Source organism: Phyllostomus discolor, chromosome 11, assembly GCF_004126475.2.
Source record: "Phyllostomus discolor isolate MPI-MPIP mPhyDis1 chromosome 11, mPhyDis1.pri.v3, whole genome shotgun sequence".
Classification (NCBI taxonomy): Eukaryota; Metazoa; Chordata; class Mammalia; order Chiroptera; family Phyllostomidae; genus Phyllostomus; species Phyllostomus discolor.
The window spans coordinates 72,544,707-72,563,028 of NC_040913.2; the positions used below are offsets into that span (position 1 = coordinate 72,544,707).

Sequence of the window (18,322 nt, forward strand, 5' to 3'; positions counted from 1 at the left end):
GCACAATGTGCCTTTTCTTCCACGCTGCACTGTGAACACAGGGCACCTCGAGCCTGTGAGAGTGAACGGCCGCTGTCACTTGACTCCCGCCGAACATCTTCGGCCTGCGAACGGGGTCGCCAGGGAACCCAGATGCCCGGCGCCCTCCTGCTCCCACTCCCACAGCCGTGCCCCCGCTCCCCCGAGCCAGGCTCTCTCCGAGTTGGAATGGTTGGCTTCACGCGGCCGAGCCATCAGCTGGCCTTCTTTCCTTCGTGTTCTAGGGCCAGCCCAGGAAAGGTGTCGGTTAGCTCCGTTCCTGCTAGCTAATACGTAACAGGCGTAGCCTGGGACCATTGGTCTTGACCAGAGAAAGGCCAGCTCGGAGGCCAGGAGCCACAGATGCCAGGGCCTTGCCAGTGGGGGCCGACACGGGGGCAGGGTGACGACCAAAAGAGAAGGGAGAGCAGGGACGTGATTGCCGCAGGCTGCCAGTGAGAGGTAATGGTCTCACCTCGCCACCACACACAGGGGCTCCCTCAGGTCAGGCCTGGAGTTCAGGGCGGTGACACAGGTGGGCAGGGCCTGGTACACCAGTACGCAGTTGGTGACCTTTCCGTCACCTCCTGGAAGAAAGTGGCATTATCCCTGCTTTGTAAAGGGAGACTTGGACGTCCGGGAGCACTGCGAGCCGTGAAAACGTCCACTGTAACCCAGTGGCCGTAGGCCAGCTGTTTGCTTCCTCTGCAAACTGGCCTTGGCCACATGCTACATTCAGTTCCAGACCCACTGAGTGTTTTCTGCATTTCTGATGTTGTTAGGCGCTGTGGTGGGGAAATTATAATAGTCAGGTCTGTCCCGAGTTGCTGGTTGTTTCTTAGGAGAGGCAAGACATGGACGCTTTTGCCAGGAAACATTTTGACAGTATAACCAGCTGTCCATCAGTCAACGAACAGACACATAAAATGCAGCGTCTCCATGCGATGGAATATTATTGAGCTGCTAAAAGGGATGGGGTACTGAGACATGCTGCAGCCTAGAAGAACCTTGAAAATGCGCTACATGACAGAAGCTGGTCACGAAAGACCATACACTGAATGATGTCCCTGACACGGACTGTCGGGTGTAGGCAAATCTGCAGAGAGAAAGCAGATTAGTGGTTGCCCAGACTGAGGGAGGGGATGGTGCGAATGGTACAGGCTTTTTTTTTTGAGGTGATAGAACATGTTCTGAAGTTAATTGTGGTAGTTGCATAACTGGGAATGTACTAAAAAAAAAATGAATTATACAGCGGTGGGCCAAAGTAGGAATACCGTTGTGAGCACATGAAACACAGTGTTTATTCTTGTATTACTTATTAATTACTGTATTATTTTCCATAATAACTGTAAACCTGCTTTGGCCCACTCCTGTATACTTGAAGTGGGTGGATTTTATAGTATGTGAATTATATCTCAATGAAGTTATTTACAGAAGAAACCACACAAGGCGATGTGTAATTGAGTGCGCTTTTCGTGTGGCTCACACAATAACTGTTTTGCAGAAAATAGGGGAGAGGCTCTGGCGCCAACAGAAGGCTTTCTGGATGCCCCTGGTGGTGCGCTGTGAGCAGGGTGGGGTGGGAGGGCTCCGGAGAGATGGCCGACGGCTTGAGCAGAAGTCGGTTCTGGTGTGGGGAGAGAGTGCAGTCGGTGCAGGGAGCAGCCAGACCTGGAGTGGAAGGGAAGGAGAGGCGGGTGGCATGGGGAGGTGGGGACAGCTTGCGAGGAGCCTTGGATATACTAAGCAGGGCTTGAGGTTTTCTCCAATACACAGTGTAGGATCTCGCTCAGGGGAATAACGCACACAGCTCACCAAGGCAGGGGCAGAAAAAGAGGACAGAAAGCAGGTTTGGGGGCTTTTCGTAGATCGTGGAGAAGAGTTTCGTTTGCATGTCCCGTTGAGCTGAGTAGGAAGTAAGGGATCCAAGCTGGGAGTCAGCCAGCGCTGGCCTCAGCAGGGCCAGGGTCCCTTTGTGGCTTCCTCCCGGGGAAGCACCCATGTCCTCCTTGCTCCCGCTTTGCCTCTGGGGCCTGTCGAAACAGGCAGTGATGGCAGAGGCTAAGAATTTGAGTTCACCGAGTTTACCATTCCGCCAACGGCTGGTACAAATCACCACGAGCTGCAAAATGTTTGATCTGTGAGGGCACTGGAGGGAAGCGAGATTGGGTCAATAGGAGTGTCTGCTGCCTTTTTAAGGGTCAAACCTTAACTGCCTTTCTTCTTTCTTTTGGCAAAACCACAGACCATTAAAAATGGAAAGAACTTTTTTCTTAGGGCCCACAAAAGCTTATTTTTAATCAGTCGTGTGGTCTGCTCACCTTTGTGGTTGGTATTCTTCTTGACCCGATTCACAAAAATAAATTGAGTGCTCACCTAGTGGTTTTCAGACTCTTTTAAAGGGGCACCCGCCTTTGGGTGACTCAATATTTACCCAATATTTAAGATAGACCCAGTTGGTTGCAGTCTCGGCTCCAAGACTCATTCGAGGCCCCACCGAGAAAACCACCCTGGTGCTACCTGTCTCTCAGGGCACCCATTTCTTCATTCGCAGGGTTTCCAGCAGACACCTGGGTAGCACTTCAGATGAGTTCTTTACAATGAAGGTGGTGCCGTGTGAATTGAGCGCCGGCCTGTGAATCGAAGGGTCACTGGTTCGATTCCCAGTCAGGACACGTGCCTGGGTTGCAGGCCAGGCCCCCAGTAGGAGGCATGGGAGAGGGGACCACACATTGATGTTTCTCTCCCTCTTTCTCCCACCCTTCCCTTTTGTGTAAAAATAAATAAAATCTTTTTTTAAAAAAGTATGTTTAAAGAAAATGAAGGTGGTGCCGAAGGAAAGGGAATTTAGAAAGGAAGACAAGGAGGAGACCGTGGGACTGTGCATGTGTCATTACTGCATTATCCAGCCAGTATTCGTGGGCAGCTCTCGTGTGCCCGGCACCACACTAAGTGCTGGAGATTTAAGGGTAAATATGGCACGTCCCTGCCCTCGCAACTCAGTTGAAAGGGGCTTTCCTTCAGTGGGCAGGTGTGGTGGGAGGGCCCCCCGACCCCGACTGGGAGTCAGTGGAAGGGGCTTCGAGGCAGAGGTCCCAGCTGGGCTGAGACCTGGAGGTGGGAGTGGAGAGAGAGCCATAGGCCGGGGGTGTGCGCGGAGTCCCAGGTGAGCCGCTGAGGGTGCACGGGGGTGAGCACCGAGGCTGCCCAGAGCCGTGGAGGCTGAGCCTGGTGGAGGGTTCGAGCTGCAGCAGCACTTTCTTTTGGTGGTGGTGGACACTTGGCAGAAGGTGCCGGGAGCATGCTGGAACTTCCTGAAGGGAAGTAGAACCTGCGTTTCCCCCCGGCTGGTGAAGAGGGGGACCCTCGGGAGAGGGGTAACAGCCTCGGGCTGTCTTGTAAGTGCGAGTGTGGAGCTGTCGGTCGTGTTGCATGTTGGCGTGGACGGGGTCTCGTCAGATCTTGTGAGCTGTGGCCCACCCAGCCTTCGGGCAGAGAGAGGTGAGGGAGACTGGACATGTGTGCTGGGGGAGGGAGGAAAGGAAGGTGGGGGCTCGAGATGGAGAGCCCTGCAGTGGCAGGAGGAGAAAAGCGCTTTGTGTGCACCGGCTGAGGCTGCCAGCACAAGTGTGGGCTTGGTGGCAGCTGCAGGCCCCCGTTCCTAATATAGGCAAAAGCTCCGAATCCTGGGGCCTGACACCTGTTAGCTGCAGGCTCCCCTGAGCTGACCTCTGCCGGGGCTGCCTCTCCCCCATATGCATCTTATGCATCTGGCTCACTGGGGGCCAGGACCCTCCCTCACAATCACTTGACTGGTTGACCGATTGCCTTCTCTCAATATGGGGGGGGGGGCTGGATTTTTGAGGGGTGGGGTTTGTTCAACCTGGTACTCGGGAAAGGGGTGAAGCTGACCCCGCTAAAAGGAAGTGGGGTGTTCGTCTGGAAAATGGCCATTCTTGGCAATGAACTTAGGATGTGGGGAGGGGACACTCTGGGCACAGAAGTCTGGGGAGGGCCGGCCTTGTCCCCCTAGGATGGAGGGAAATGAGATGTGGACCGCTTAATGCTGCTGCAGCTGCTTCCTAACTTCGCCTCTTTCTTCCTTTGCCCTTTGGAGGAGGGGGTAGACGAGAAGAGATGGGGGTCGCCAGGTAGCCAGCCCTTTCCCCACTGACCCAACCTCCCCAGCTCTGTGGCCCCTGGGATGTGGCAGCCCAGTGCCTCTAGCATAATTCCCTTTGTCTCTCCCCTCCTTCCCTTTCCTTCTCTTCCTCTCCGGTCCCTTGGTTCCTCTTCCTGGCCCCTGTGGGTGGCAGCAGCCCAGCCCTGGGGAGCCCCTGTGGAAGTGGAGTCCTTCCTGGTCCACCCTGGTGACCTGCTGCAGCTTCGCTGTCGGCTGCGGGACGATGTCCAGAGCATCAACTGGCTGCGGGACGGGGTGCAGCTGGTGGAAAGCAACCGTACCCGCATCACAGGGGAGGAGGTGGAGGTGCGGGATTCTGTTCCCGCGGACTCCGGCCTCTACGCTTGCGTGACCAGCAGCCCCTCGGGCAGCGACACCACCTACTTCTCCGTCAATGTCTCAGGTTGGTAGCAAAGCCCTGCCCTCCCCTTCCCCCTGGATCCACCCCTCCAGTCCTCTCTGCTAGTTTCAGGGGGAGGTGAACCTCCTCCCCTTCCATGATCCGCCCCCATTCTGCTTCCGAAACTGCTGCCCACTAACATTGCTCCCTGCCCGCCGCGTGGCTTAGCTCTCAGAGGGGTGACCAGGTGCTGTGGGCCCCAGGCTTCCCAGGTGTCCCAGGTGTCCCTCGGAGGTGATTGCTGATGCTCTTGGGGCAGTAGAACACTGGTTTTTCCACCACAGCTTGCCCAGATCCCCAGGGTGCTGCATAGGGTTCAGCCAGCTTCCATCCCATCATTCCCTTGCCATTTGGACTTGATACTTGGTTTAGTGATTAGAGCCCAGAATATGCTGTGAGGCCGGTCCCTGCTGTGACGGGGAAGGATCCAGGTGCACTGCTGTATCGACAGGGTTTATGGAAGACATCTGTCCTCAGCTTCTGGAGCTGTGTTAGGGCAGCCAGGGAACCCTAGAGCTCTGTGCCTTTGGGGATCTGACGCTTTTACAATGTGACTTTCACAAAAGCAGAACGAAACGAAGTCGGGCTGAAATTTGCCTTACACCATTTGTGAATCTCAGGGTGCATGTTTGGCACGTCCCCTGCGCAAGCATCCTTTTTAGAACCTGCCCCTAACAGGGACTTGCCTCCCCTATCTCCCTCCAGACCACCAAAAGCACTAGGAAGGACTGGAGAAAGATCTGGCGTAAGCCCTGACTGGGGACCACATGTGCGTCAAGCCTCTTAAAAGGGGTGGATATGTGTTGGGGAGAGGTGTTGGCAGCTGTGGGCTGCGTAGCAGGCTCCCTGTCTGCTCTGGCTCAAAGGGCAGCTTCCAAACCTTAGCAGATGCATGCTAGAGAAATTCTGACTCCAGGTCGTTCAGCTCATGGCTTTGGAAATAGCTTCTGGCCTCAGCATGTCAAGATCTGTCTGGATTTCCCAGTGTCTGGCAGGCCAGAGGAGGATACAGGTTCCCTGGTGCTAGTTCTGAGGCCCAGCACACCTGGTGGTGCCGTCAGTGGGGCGAGCCTCTGAATGCAGGGTGGGAATAAATGAAAGAGGGCGTGTTGCCCTGGCGAAGTGTAAGAGCTCTGGGCAGAGAGGGGCAGTGCATCAGGTTGGGGAAGGAAGGGGACAGGCGTAGAGTGTGAAGTTCTTAATGACCCGTTTCTGTCCCACTGCGAGACAGTCACTAAGGGAAGAGTGGGCCTGGGACTCAGTCTGGGGAAGGTGTCTGTGGTCATCTACAAGGGGACCGGCCTTTGTGTGTAGGGGCTGTTGATATGGGTGGAAATCTAGGGGCCTCTCCTCCCTTGGAAGGACCTCAGCGCCCCTTCTCCTTCCCATAGATGCTCTCCCCTCCTCGGAGGACGACGATGACGATGATGACTCCTCTTCAGAGGAGAAAGAGACAGATAACACCAAACCAAACCGTATGCGTGAGACACTGTTTCCTACCTTACTGCCCTCTGGGTCTGGCTGGTGGGTTTGGGGGCCAGGGGGAGCTCGGGTGACTGGAGTACGGTTGGCGGAGCGGGCATGTGGGGGCGGCGATGCTTGGTGGCGGGATCCCTTGGGCATCCCGGGCGGCGCAGGCGTTGTTCACAGGTGCTGCGCAGGTGGGCGGGGTGCCTGCAGGTCCTGGCCCAGGCCCTTGCTCCTGAGCCTGACCAGCCTCCTGCCTGTCTCTCGGCTTTTCCTGGGCAGCCGTGGCTCCATACTGGACGTCCCCAGAAAAGATGGAGAAGAAACTGCACGCAGTGCCTGCTGCCAAGACAGTGAAGTTCAAGTGCCCCTCCAGTGGGACTCCTAACCCCACGCTGCGCTGGTTGAAAAACGGCAAAGAGTTCAAGCCCGACCACAGGATTGGAGGCTACAAGGTATGTGTGTGTGTACGTGGGAAAGTTAGAGTAGAGGGGCAGGGGAGGCAGCCTTGGGAAATCCTTGTGATAGGCGTTTACCTGTTTAAGTGATGCTTTCTAACTACAGAAGTAATACATTTCAGAAAAACTCAAAAGGGGGGCAAATAAAATTGAGTTTTTTGGTCTTTTTCCTGTGTATGTGGTTTTTAGATAGTTCATTATACCGCATATGTACTCTCTTGTCACATGTTAACGTTACAGCATGAGTCTTTTGCCACATGTTTGAAAGATGGTTTTTCACAGCCGGGTAATATTCCATTATTAAAATGTCCCATAATTTGATGAACTACTTTTGCTATTAGTTGCTTTCTGGTTTCTCAATATTATAATTAATATCACAGTGAGTGTCTTTGTACTTAAATCTTTGTCAAGATTTTTAAATGTTCTTTCTGAGGACAGATTGCTGGAAGTGAAGTTACTAGATCAACGGATGAGCATTTTTAAGCCTTTGATGCATATTATCTGGTTACTTTTTTCCTGGTAGTTAGGTAAATTTTATTTATTCATTCACTGACTCATTTGTGAACATTGCTTGAACGCATCTTTCCAGAAAGGATAGCAGGCAAGAGAGAGTTAAAGGACAGTGGGAAGACATGACATTTTACTGTGATATTTGCTTTAATGGAGGATGATACGGGTAATGAGTTGGGGGTTGTTTTATTTTATTTTTAAATTTTATTTTCTTGTGGTAACAATTACTTTCTTTTTGATTAGTTTTTTATTTATTGGGGTGACATTGGTTAATAAAATTATATAGGTTTTAGGTGTACAATCCTATAATACACCCTCTGTATATTGTATTGGGTGTTCATCACCCCAAGTCAAGTCTCCCTCCATCACCATTTACCCCCCTTTACCCTCTTCTGCCTCCCCCCACCTTCCCCTTTCCCTCTGGAAACGACCCGACTGTTGTCTGTGTCTGGGAGTTGTTTTGTTTTGTTTGTTTGTTTTGCTTAATCCCTTCACCTTTTCCCCAAGTACCGCCAACCAACAATTACTTCTTTTTTTTTTAAGATTTTATTTATTTATTTTTAGAGAGGGAAGGAAGGAGAGAGAGAGAGAGAGAGAAATATCAATGTGCAGTTGCTGGGGACCGTGGCCTGCAACCCAGGCATGTGCCCTGACTGGGAATCAAACCTGTGATACTCAACAATTACTTTATTAAAAAGAAAATTCACTCTGCCAAAGCAAAGTATGAGAATAAGTTTACTACTGTACCTTTTGATACAACAAATTTGATACGTGAAAATATCTCATTGATCTCTTGTGTGTTATTTTGCTTATTTACAGACTTAGCATTTTCTTACGTTAATAAACAGTTTCCATTTCCTGGTCTGTAAATTGTTCATGTCCTTTACCCATTTACAGTGTAGAAAGGACTTCATTAGAATCTCTTTTTTAGACTCTCTCATCATCCTTATAGTCCCTAGTTCTGTCCCATCTCCCTCAGCTGCTCCTTTCTTACTAATCTTGTTAAGAAAAGCAGAGGCGATCAGAAAACATAGGGGAGCACTTGCAAGTAACTCCGCCGACACTTGCTGTGGGAGGCGCTGCGCGGTGAGAGGCATGAGCAGCACTCCTGCCGTAAAGAGCTTCAGGCTCATGGGAGGGCAGATGTCCGTGGGCACTGCCCTAAGAAGCGGGTTGTGATCAGTGCTTCGTTCTAGGTTCAGAGGGGCAGCGAGAGCAGTTCTGGCCACTGTGTGGGCTGGCGGGGGTGGTTTTTCGCGGGAGACAGCGAGGGCAGATAGTGCCAGAGCGGTGGTGGGCAGCCGGTCCAGCCCAGGAGCGGCTCACACAGGGCTCGGAGTTGGGGAGGTTCCCGTTGTAGCTGGGAGAGTGCAGAAGGCACAGTTGCCCAGATCACCATGACCTTGGCTGTTGTGGGCCGACGCCCAGAGTTCCTCACACCCAGTTTGCCTGCTGTGTTCTTTCAGGGTGTGAATGGGCTGAGGGTGGGCAAACCGCGCCTCGTTCTGTTTCACGGAGCTACATGGGGGCGTGTGTGCCATGCTTAGATTGGAGGGTAGGGGCCGTAGGGCGCCAGTGCGGCCGTGTGACTTCTGCCTGCATTGGCCTCCAACCCCTCCATGGAGCCCTGCGGCTTGTTTCCTTCAGGTCCGTTATGCCACCTGGAGCATCATAATGGACTCCGTGGTGCCTTCTGATAAGGGCAACTACACCTGCATCGTGGAAAACGAGTACGGCAGCATTAACCACACCTACCAGCTGGATGTCGTGGGTAAGAGTGCAAATGGCAACCGGAATGGGGGTTCAGAGGAAGGAGGGTAGGGGGTGTTGAGAGAATAGCCCTGGGCCCAGCTAGAATTAGGGATGCAGTCAGGAGGCTGGAGGCACTTTCTGGCTCTGTTGCTTTAAGCAGGTCACTTTCCGCTTTTGTGCCTCGCTTAACTGTAAATAGAGTTGAGAGGATCAGATAGTGCTGTGACTCACTGGAAAGTGAAAGGTGCTGTTGATAGTCTCTCCTGCAGGGGTGACTAGAATAGTGATGTTAAATTCAGCATAATAGCTCTTGCTTCATGAATGTCAACAGTGTGCTGAGCACTTGAAACCCATCACCTGCAGTTCTCCTGGCACCCCTGCGAGGCAGGCACCATTATTCCCGCTATGCAGAAGATCAAACCGGGCTCAGGGGGGCAGGCCCGTAGTTAATGCAGAACTCCAGGCCCGTGCCGATCCGGGCATCACTCGAGACCTGAGGTGCTGTGTCTATAGCCTGTTCCTTCTCGACATTCTGAATCTCACTCTAGGGATCTTAGGGAGAGAGTTTTAGAGTCAGCATTCTGGCCTGGTTTTGAGGAGAGAGTCTAAAAAGAAGCTTCTGCTCCAGGAGATCTGGGGTTGGGTCTGCAATTTCGATTTTCTCACAAGTTCCTAGGCGATGCTGGGCTGCTTCTCTTGGACCACACTTTCAACAACACGAGTCTAAGTGACTCCAATGCTAGTTCAGGAAAAGTAGGCTGTGCTGAGGTCTGAGGGTGTGGCAAATTATAGGGTTCTTCCTTCAGGCGAGAGAGACTTCTTCTGCCTGTAAGAGGGTGGCCCTTCTCCTTGCTCAGGCTTCAGGGGTACAGCAGAGGTGCTGGGCAGTGCACTGCCAGCACGGGGGAAGCCGAGGGGGGTGCACTTCTCTTCATGGTGTTTGGGACGTTTTCTGTCACCGTTCCAGCCAGAAGTGGGCTGTGGCAGGGCCTGACGGACCTCTCGCCTCCCTCCACAGAACGGTCCCCTCACCGGCCCATCCTGCAGGCAGGGTTGCCTGCCAACAAGACAGTGGCCCTGGGCAGCAATGTGGAGTTCATGTGCAAGGTGTACAGTGACCCGCAGCCCCACATCCAGTGGCTGAAGCACATCGAGGTGAACGGGAGTAAGATTGGTCCGGACAACCTGCCGTATGTCCAGATCCTGAAGGTAATCCTGAGCCCAGTCTCTGTGGGCTGGGTGCTGGGAAGGAGACCAGTGTTTCTTGGGACCCAAGTAGCCATGGTCGGGCTCAGTGCCCACGCTTGGGACTCATCCTCTACCCTTCAGGCACCCGCGCTCCATCTTAAACAGGGAACCTAAGCCACGTTCCCCAGGACTAGTGACAGGTCACAGAACGGAGGTGTGGTGGGAGGTGGATGGGCATTGCCGGTTTCTCAAGAGCCTTGAGAGTGACTTTGCTCAGACCTTCGGGCCAGCTACCCAGGGAAGGCGTTTGGACTCCTGCTTTCCCATTGCTCAGGACCCAAGCCTTTCCAGCAAACGCTTCCCAGTCCCGGCCCTGTGTCCCAAGTCACGCTCTTCTGGCAAGTGGGGTGAATGAATGAATGATAAGGGCTTGGCTTAGGCGGAGTTGGAAAAGCAAATGCCACAGGTAAATTCTAAGCAGCACTAGGAGTAATGGCATTTTCTTCCTTTTTCCTCTCACTCCCAGACATGTGCTTGTCCCTGAATGCTCCATTAATCCAGGGAAGGTAATTGCCTAATTCTCCAGTGGATCTTGTAACAGGAAGTAACCAGAAGCTGGGAAAGTGGTTTACCTCCTGGTCCCAGAGTTAGACCTTATCCTCCCCTCGCTTGGCTGTCCCAGAGATTTACTGGCCACCCCTTCCCTTCACTGCTGGTGCTGACACTGCGGTGTAGGGAGCGGGGCCGTGGCCGTGGACACCACCTCTGGCCAGTCCCTGCCCTGGTCCCACAGAAGTGGGTTCGATACGAACAGCATTTGATTGGGGGCAGTGATTTTTTTTTTTCAGTTTATTTTGCAGTCAAATACTTTGGACTTTTGAAGATGGATTATTGTACCCCCCCTAAAAAGGGAAGGATAATCAGTCTCACTTAACGTCTCCATCGGCTTAGCTCCCTGCCCTCACGTTACACGGGAGCACAGTGTGGCCACCTCTCAGCGTTTGCCCAACTGACTGGCGTGTCGTTGGTTTGTTCCAGCATTCGGGGATTAATAGCTCGGATGCGGAAGTGCTGACCCTGTTCAATGTGACAGAGGCCCAGAGCGGGGAGTATGTGTGTAAGGTTTCCAATTATATTGGTGAAGCTAACCAGTCTGCGTGGCTCACTGTCACCAGACCTGAGGCAAAAGGTAACGGGGAGATGGATGGGGCCCTGTGCTGGGAGTTAGATTTCGGCCCCACGCTGCCGGGGCAGGCGGGGAAGCCAGCACCCGACTCCCCCTGTTGTCCTGCTGCGTTTCTAGTGCCCAGAGCCATGGAAAAATACCCGGCCTGGGAGGCTGGTTTGGTTTGGTACTGTGTTGGTGTCTCCTCCCTCTCTGCCTTCTGTGTGTTTCTGGGCTGTGTGCGCATTCACGGGGACAGTCTTACTGCAGCATAATGGTGCACACTGCAGGTTTGAGTGGTGGGCCTGAGAAGGGACCGGGCATCCCTTGCAAACCGCCACCCTCAGGCTGTGCATGTGTGTGTGTGTGAGAGAGAGAGAGAGAGAGAGAGAGAGAGAGAGACTGCAGCACCCTTCCCTCCCTCCCTCCTGTGTGTGCCCTCTGACTTTCTTGACCTGAAACCAAACAGCCCCCCCACCCGCCGGGCCCCATTTCTCCATGCTGCCCACCGCCCGCATGCTTGGATGGGCCAGGGGCTGCCAGCGTGTGGTGAAGGGTCGTAACCAGCCCTCGTCGTCTCAGGTCTGCCGGAGTGCCTCCCTCAGGGTCTCACTCTCTTCCTCTAACAGGTCTCGCTGCCTGGTGGTTCTGTCTGTTCGTTGTTGCAAAGGAGACGCTGGGGAGCATCTCTTGCTCTGGTCATCCCCTCCCCCTCTTTCTTCCTCCCTTCCTGTGTGTCTCTGAGAGGTCTCATGTCCTGTGCTTGTCCATTTTGCTTCCATTGTCTCTTCTAGACGGCCGGAGTTAATACCACCGACAAAGAGATGGAAGTGCTTCACTTAAGGAATGTCTCCTTTGAGGACGCGGGGGAGTATACGTGCTTGGCGGGTAACTCTATCGGACTCTCCCATCACTCTGCATGGTTGACCGTTCTGGAAGGTATACACTGCACTTCTCCTCTCGGTGTCCTGCCCTCGCCACGGGCACGGGGGGAGCATGCATTGCGGGGCCGGGGGAGACACAGAGCCAGGAGAAGTCGAGGAATGGGCTCCATGGGCCAGTGGACAGCTTCAGCAGCTTGTCCAACCTCGAGGGTCAATTCCTCAAGGTTCACACAGGAGCTTTCCTCGTTTGCAGGAACGCGGAGGCCTCCCGCCTGCACGCCTGCGTCTGGCTCTCCCCTGGGCCAATGTAATGCATGCATGAGACCTGGATTTAACCTGTGGCTGGGCTCTCCTCCAGGGCAGGCTCCTTCCGTCCTCGGGTCCAGCAGCTGCCCCTGACATATCGGGTCCTTGTGTTCACAGCCCCCAGAGTCTCAGAAAGGGCCCACTCCTTCTCTAATTGAATGTGGGCACTCTGTAAAGAGGGGCTTGCTACTTGCTAGCAGTGCTAACCCACCCTCCTGTACGGCTGTCCTCTGACCTCAGGAGAGGTTCTGCTCAGACACTGGACTTGAGCTTCATAACCAAAGCCTAGCCGCAGGGGGCTGGTACCCATTTATCCTCTTTGGCTGCTGACGTATCTCCTCTCCCGAGAAGGGGGGTCTGTGGCTGGGCTGGGAAGGAAGGAGCCCGCAGCCTGTCAGGGTGGCGGGCTGGTGACCGCAGGGCTGGAGCTGGTTGTCGCTGCCTCTGTGAGGGTCCTGCACGTGGGTCTGGGCGCTGTGCTGGTCTTGGTGCTGCTGAGACTGCCCTCTCTCCTCTGTCCTCATCTGCCCTGCTTGCCTAACAGGGTCTGACCGTGCCCCTGCCGAGGCAGAGAAGCGTTGTTTTTGTCGTTGTCCCTGTCCCTGTCCGTGTGTGCTCCCCCTCGCTGTCTCCGGTTCTCGGCGCTGGGGGAAGAGAACAACAGAAGCACTTCCCTTTGTCCTCAGCTCTGCAGTCTCTTGTCACACCCCCACGTTCTCTTGGGGTTCCATCGGGGTCATCCCTGGGGGAGGTCCCAGGGTGCTTGCCTCTGTGGCTGGCTGGGGCAGGGGGGGGGGGGTGAAGGGGGGTAGGGTTGGGAGGAGGGCTGTGGAAGGAAGAGGGACGTTCGCACTGGTGGGGATAAGTGTTCGCTGCGGGTGCCGGGCACGAACCCTCGCGTTCTCCCGTGGGGAGGGGAACCATGGGCCGAAGGGGTGGGCTTCTGTGGGAACGGGGTGGATTCTAGTGGGAGATGGGAGAACAGAGTAAAACGTCCATTCCCCGCCCCCACCTGCCCCCGTTTCCTTCTTCAGTTTTAGGAGTTAGGGCCCGTGGGAAATAGTGTTAAGAAGTGCAGCAAAGTTTACGTGTTTCATCCGGAGCAGCGCAGACAGGCATGTTTGGGAGTTTAGCCCGTTGTGCCTGTGGTTTGGCAGGTGTAAATGTTTACACGTCTGACCTGAGACAGACGACCTGGGTGAAAGGTGAGACAGGAAGTCGGGACACAGACACACCCTGGCCTCACGCCCTCGTCGGCCCTCCTTCTGCGAGTGCCACCGTGTGCCAGGCGCTGTGGCCTCCAGAAGTAAACAAGCCGCCCTCCCCGCTCCCCGCCCTCAGACCGTCAGACAGTGGATCTGCCCCGCCCTGGGTGATCGGCGTGTGCACCCCAGGCTGAGGCACGGCGGAGAAGGGCCTCACGTTGCCCTGAGGAGGCTGAGAGAGGCACCCAGGAGAAGGGACTTCTCAGCTGTCCCCCTTGCAGGGTGCCTGGTACCTGTCTGGTCCCACAGTCTAGCTGAGCAAGGAGGGCTCCTAACTTTATGAGGACGGGCCGCATGTAGCAAGTTCTAGCCCATCCCTCGTGGAGAGTTCGGGTCAAGATCAGCGAGCCTCAAAGATCACCCTGGTCTGCTCTGTGCCAGAACCCCAGTCTTAGCTAGGATTCTCCTCTGCCCTGAAGATTCCCAGAGGGAAGGAGACGGATGTTGTTTTTCTTATGGAGCTAGCAGCTAGGGACCCCCGTGGGCTGGGCCCCCGAGCTTGCTGACACCCTGTTCACACTGACCCAGCCCTGGAAGAGAGACCCGCAGTGATGACCTCCCCGCTGTACCTGGAGATCATCATCTACTGCACGGGGGCCTTCCTCATCTCCTGCATGGTGGGGTCCGTCATCATCTACAAGATGAAGAGTGGCACCAAGAAGAGCGACTTCCACAGCCAGATGGCCGTGCACAAGCTGGCCAAGAGCATCCCTCTGCGCAGACAGGTAACAGAAAGTAGATAGGGGATTTGCACGCTCCGCATCCCTTCCTTCCTGTGCCCCCAGGGCTCCCCCAGGAACCCCCAGCTCCCTGCCTCTCCACTGTCCCCAGCCTGTGTTGCTTTGCTTTCTGGCGCCTGGGCCAGGGGCGGTAGGACATCCTGACCCACACGCTCCTGCGCAGGGTTCTCTGCCCCACAAACTTCACGTGCACACGGTACCCTAACTGCAGTCCCCTGCTCGCCCGGTACCTGCACCGAGAGAAGGTCCTAGCGGGAGAGTGTGCATTGGCTATTGCACTTTCGAACTCTCCCCAGTGGCCAGCTAGAGGTGCAAATACAGAGTAGAGAGGAGGACTTGAATGGGGTCCCATGATGCCCTCTCTCCTGTGAGCCCACCCTCCCCTCCTCCAAGGAAATGGGCAGAAGGTGAAGGCTGTGAGAGTGGGGAACACTCTCACGGAACGGTGCCAATGCTGGAAGATACTTCAGGAGTTAGGAATTCACAGTCAGAGGCAGGGTTTTCACAAAGAGTCAGGACACAATAGAGCTGTTGTTGCTGTGGTCGTTTCTGTCCATTTGGAAGAGGTGCACATGGTCTGTTCGTGGGAACAGTGAGTAAACTGAGCCCCTGGAGTAAGGCTAGTCGGTGGCAAAAAGGAGTCCGTTTTACAACTTGGGTCTTCTGACCTCTTCTGGTGGTTCCGCCACTCTGTGCCGGGGAAGGGACGTCAGATGACACAATGGGCCAGACGCCCTGGCGAGGAACTGGGGGACGCTGCGCCACTGCCCCCCTCCTTGCGAGAAGGGTGACCTCACACTTCTCTGTAGGTGTCGGCGGACTCCAGCGCGTCCATGAACTCGGGGGTTCTGCTCGTTCGGCCCTCACGTCTCTCCTCCAGCGGGACCCCCATGCTGGCTGGGGTCTCGGAATATGAGCTTCCCGAAGACCCTCGCTGGGAGCTGCCCCGAGACAGGTAACACGCTCAGCCTGAGAGGAAGCCCCCTGCTCGTTATTCTGGCGGCGGGAGTTGTGTGTGCCGAGAGCTTCGAGGGAGGGGAGGTGCACCGGGTGTGTCCAGAAATGATCATTTCCCCTTTCTGCTCACAGTTGGGGGAAATGGGGAGAGGTGGAGACGGGGTGTCCTCTCACGGTTTGAACTTGGCCAGCCCCATCTTACACCACCTTTTGTCTCCCCAAAAGACTGGTTTTAGGCAAACCCCTGGGAGAGGGCTGCTTTGGGCAGGTCGTGCTGGCAGAGGCCATTGGCCTGGACAAGGACAAACCCAACCGTGTGACCAAAGTGGCTGTGAAGATGCTGAAGTGTAAGTGATGTTTCCGTTCTGGTAGGAATGACCCCTTCCCTCGCCGAGCGAGCTGTGGGCCTCAGGCCAAGCCGACCACCTCTCTGGCGCTCTCTCCTCGCCCACGCCTGCTGCACGGCCTGCCCGGGGTTGCCTGGGAGGGGAGGGGACACTCCGTACCCTGACCATAGCCATGACCTCACTCTGTGCCTCGGGATCAGCCTGGGGTGTGGCGAGGTGCTTATTCTCAACTCCACCGCTGGCTGATGTTCTCACCAGACCCTCCGCCCCAGGCTTCACCGCGTACTCCAACAGCAGCGGTCAGGACGGGGGAGAGGCAGGGGAGGAGAAAAGGGAAGAAGGGGACTCCTCGGGCATACACCTCACCTCGTCCTCTGTCCTGCAGCCTTTCTCCTGTCACCCTCCCCTCCAGAGTACATGGGTGTCAACCCCTTCTCTCCTTTGTGTGCACAGCGGATGCGACAGAGAAAGACCTGTCGGACCTGATCTCAGAAATGGAGATGATGAAGATGATCGGGAAGCACAAGAACATCATCAACCTGCTGGGGGCTTGCACGCAGGACGGTAGGCGCTCAGCCAGGCCAGCTCTCCCGTCCCTCGGGGGGCGGGGGGGGGGCTCAGATGACAGTGTCTGCCAGGGAGAAGACACTGAGCTGAGGTATCCATGACCGAGTGTCGGCCACCCACGCGAGGGAAACGGGGCTGGGAGAGAGGCAGGGTTAGCCGTAGTTGGAAGCTGGTCCGGACCGAGGCCCGTTGGTGTTCCCCTGAGAAGACGGGCACCTAGCTTCAGACGCAGGGTGTGGGCAGGAACAGGGGAGCAGTACCTGTGGCCTGGATCGGGGCTCGGTTCGGAAACATTCTGGACTGTGCTGGGAAGGACTGTTTTCCCGACCCTCTCTCAGCAGTGGAACAAGTCCCCCCGGCCCCCTGAAGGGGAGGTTAGGGTAGAGGGTGCCGCTGGGAGCGTGGTTTTCTTGGGGCGAAGCGGGACCCGTGTGCTGGCCGGCCGGCCCTGACGGCCGCTCACCCACACACCCCAGGCCCTCTGTACGTCATCGTGGAGTACGCCTCCAAGGGCAACCTACGGGAGTACCTGCAGGCCCGGAGGCCTCCTGGGCTGGAGTACTGCTACAACCCCAGCCACAACCCGGAGGAGCAGCTCTCCTCCAAGGACCTGGTGTCGTGCGCCTATCAGGTGGCCCGAGGCATGGAGTATCTCGCCTCCAAGAAGGTGAGGCCCCTGATGGCTCCCCCCAACCCCCGGGTGAGGTCGGGGTGGGGACAGAGCCCTCCTCACACACCAGCCTACAACTCTGTCCTTGGGTGGAACGGTGGACATACTGAGCTTGGACTGTGTGTGCCGTCTCGGGGCTCGGGGACGTCAGGGTCAGGGGAGCCAGTGTCACCACATGTGGCCCTGGGGTCAGATTGGGTTGGGGTCAACTCTGTGCTCTGCCACTTTCTGTTTCTTCAAATACACAATAAGAAGGAATATTACTTCTGTTGGGAGTTACGGGAGTACAACGAAGTGTGAGCGTGTTTGGTACAGCTTTTGGTGCTCAGTAAGTGCTGGCTTTGGCCCCAGCCCACTGCGGCTGTGCCGGGCCTGGGGGCACCGGGCTTGTGGGCACACACCCACACAGACAGCACAGAAGCATAGAGGTTCAGCCTTTCTGGGGCAAATCCAAAGCTGAAAGTTGGGAGGCCGAGGAAAGGAGGCAAATACGAAGGGTTTGCTGTCGAGAGGCCTGGAGCTGGAGGGGTTTGGCTAGCTGGGTTTGGAGCGGAGGGGAAAGCCTTCTAGCCGCAGGGGACTGGACCGTGCAGGAGGCGAGAGGTGCAGCGGGAGGGCCTGGGAGGTGCCTGGGCTTACCTGCCCGCTGCAGGGTGAGTGCGGGGCGTGCGGGGCAACTCAGACAGCTGGCGGCCGACACACGTCCGCAGCTGTCCACCCTGAGCCTCACACTCCCTCATCTGCACCCCACCCTCCTCTCTCCTGTCTCTGCCTCCCCTGGCCCCCCCGTCCTGTCCCCACAGTGCATACACCGGGACCTGGCCGCCAGGAACGTCCTGGTGACGGAGGACAACGTGATGAAGATCGCAGACTTCGGCCTGGCCCGGGACATCCACCACATCGACTACTACAAAAAGACGACCAACGTAAGTGCTGGCGAGGCCACGAGGAGCGTGTCCTCTGCGCGGGACCCGGCCGTGCTGGGCTCTCCTCCCCCCAAGGGACGTCCCTGCTGCCAGCCGGGGCGGGGGGCTTTGCCTGAGACGCAGCGTGGCAGGATGAGCTGCACGCAGGTACCCTTCCGCAAGCCCAGCCCCTCACGTACCCTGCGTACCCCCTGGTTGCCCCACCCCGGGCCGCCCCCAACGTCCCCATGCTGCTCGCAGGGCCGACTGCCGGTGAAGTGGATGGCACCCGAGGCCCTGTTCGACCGGATCTACACCCACCAGAGTGACGTGTGAGTTCCCGACCGGCAGTTGCCAGGGGTGCTTGGGTTCGGCATGACAGGGTCCTGTCCTCCCCTGCAGGCAGAGGAGGGTCTCCGCCACCTCGGAGAGAAAACAAAACATTGTTTGTAGCCGTTCACTTTGTGCCTGGGGGCTGCGAGGCCAGTCTGTTCGCGGTCCTGTCCCCTGGTGTTCCCCTTGGAATTAAGGGCTGGTGCT

At 56.1% G+C, this 18,322-nt stretch overlaps 1 protein-coding gene across 11 annotated transcripts in view; it reads left to right on the top strand.

Moving 5' to 3' along the window:
- Positions 1-18,322, top strand: part of FGFR1 (fibroblast growth factor receptor 1) — a 48,401-nt gene that overhangs the window by 27,053 nt on the left and 3,026 nt on the right. For 2 of the 11 annotated variants that reach the window (XM_036011603.1, XM_036011599.1), the window contains exons 2-14: positions 4,338-4,604; positions 5,993-6,076; positions 6,351-6,523; positions 8,684-8,807; positions 9,807-9,997; positions 11,936-12,080; positions 14,125-14,321; positions 15,146-15,291; positions 15,519-15,640; positions 16,094-16,204; positions 16,684-16,874; positions 17,681-17,803; positions 18,044-18,114. In XM_036011603.1, coding sequence (XP_035867496.1) covers positions 4,338-4,604; positions 5,993-6,076; positions 6,351-6,523; positions 8,684-8,807; positions 9,807-9,997; positions 11,936-12,080; positions 14,125-14,321; positions 15,146-15,291; positions 15,519-15,640; positions 16,094-16,204; positions 16,684-16,874; positions 17,681-17,803; positions 18,044-18,114 — 1,945 coding nt within the window. Of the gene's footprint in view, positions 1-4,334; positions 4,605-5,992; positions 6,083-6,350; positions 6,524-8,683; positions 8,808-9,806; positions 9,998-11,935; positions 12,081-14,124; positions 14,328-15,145; positions 15,292-15,518; positions 15,641-16,093; positions 16,205-16,683; positions 16,875-17,680; positions 17,804-18,043; positions 18,115-18,322 lie in introns of all 11 variants that reach the window. The other 9 variants (XM_036011600.1, XM_036011597.1, XM_036011595.1 and 6 more) reach the window with 9 other exon arrangements.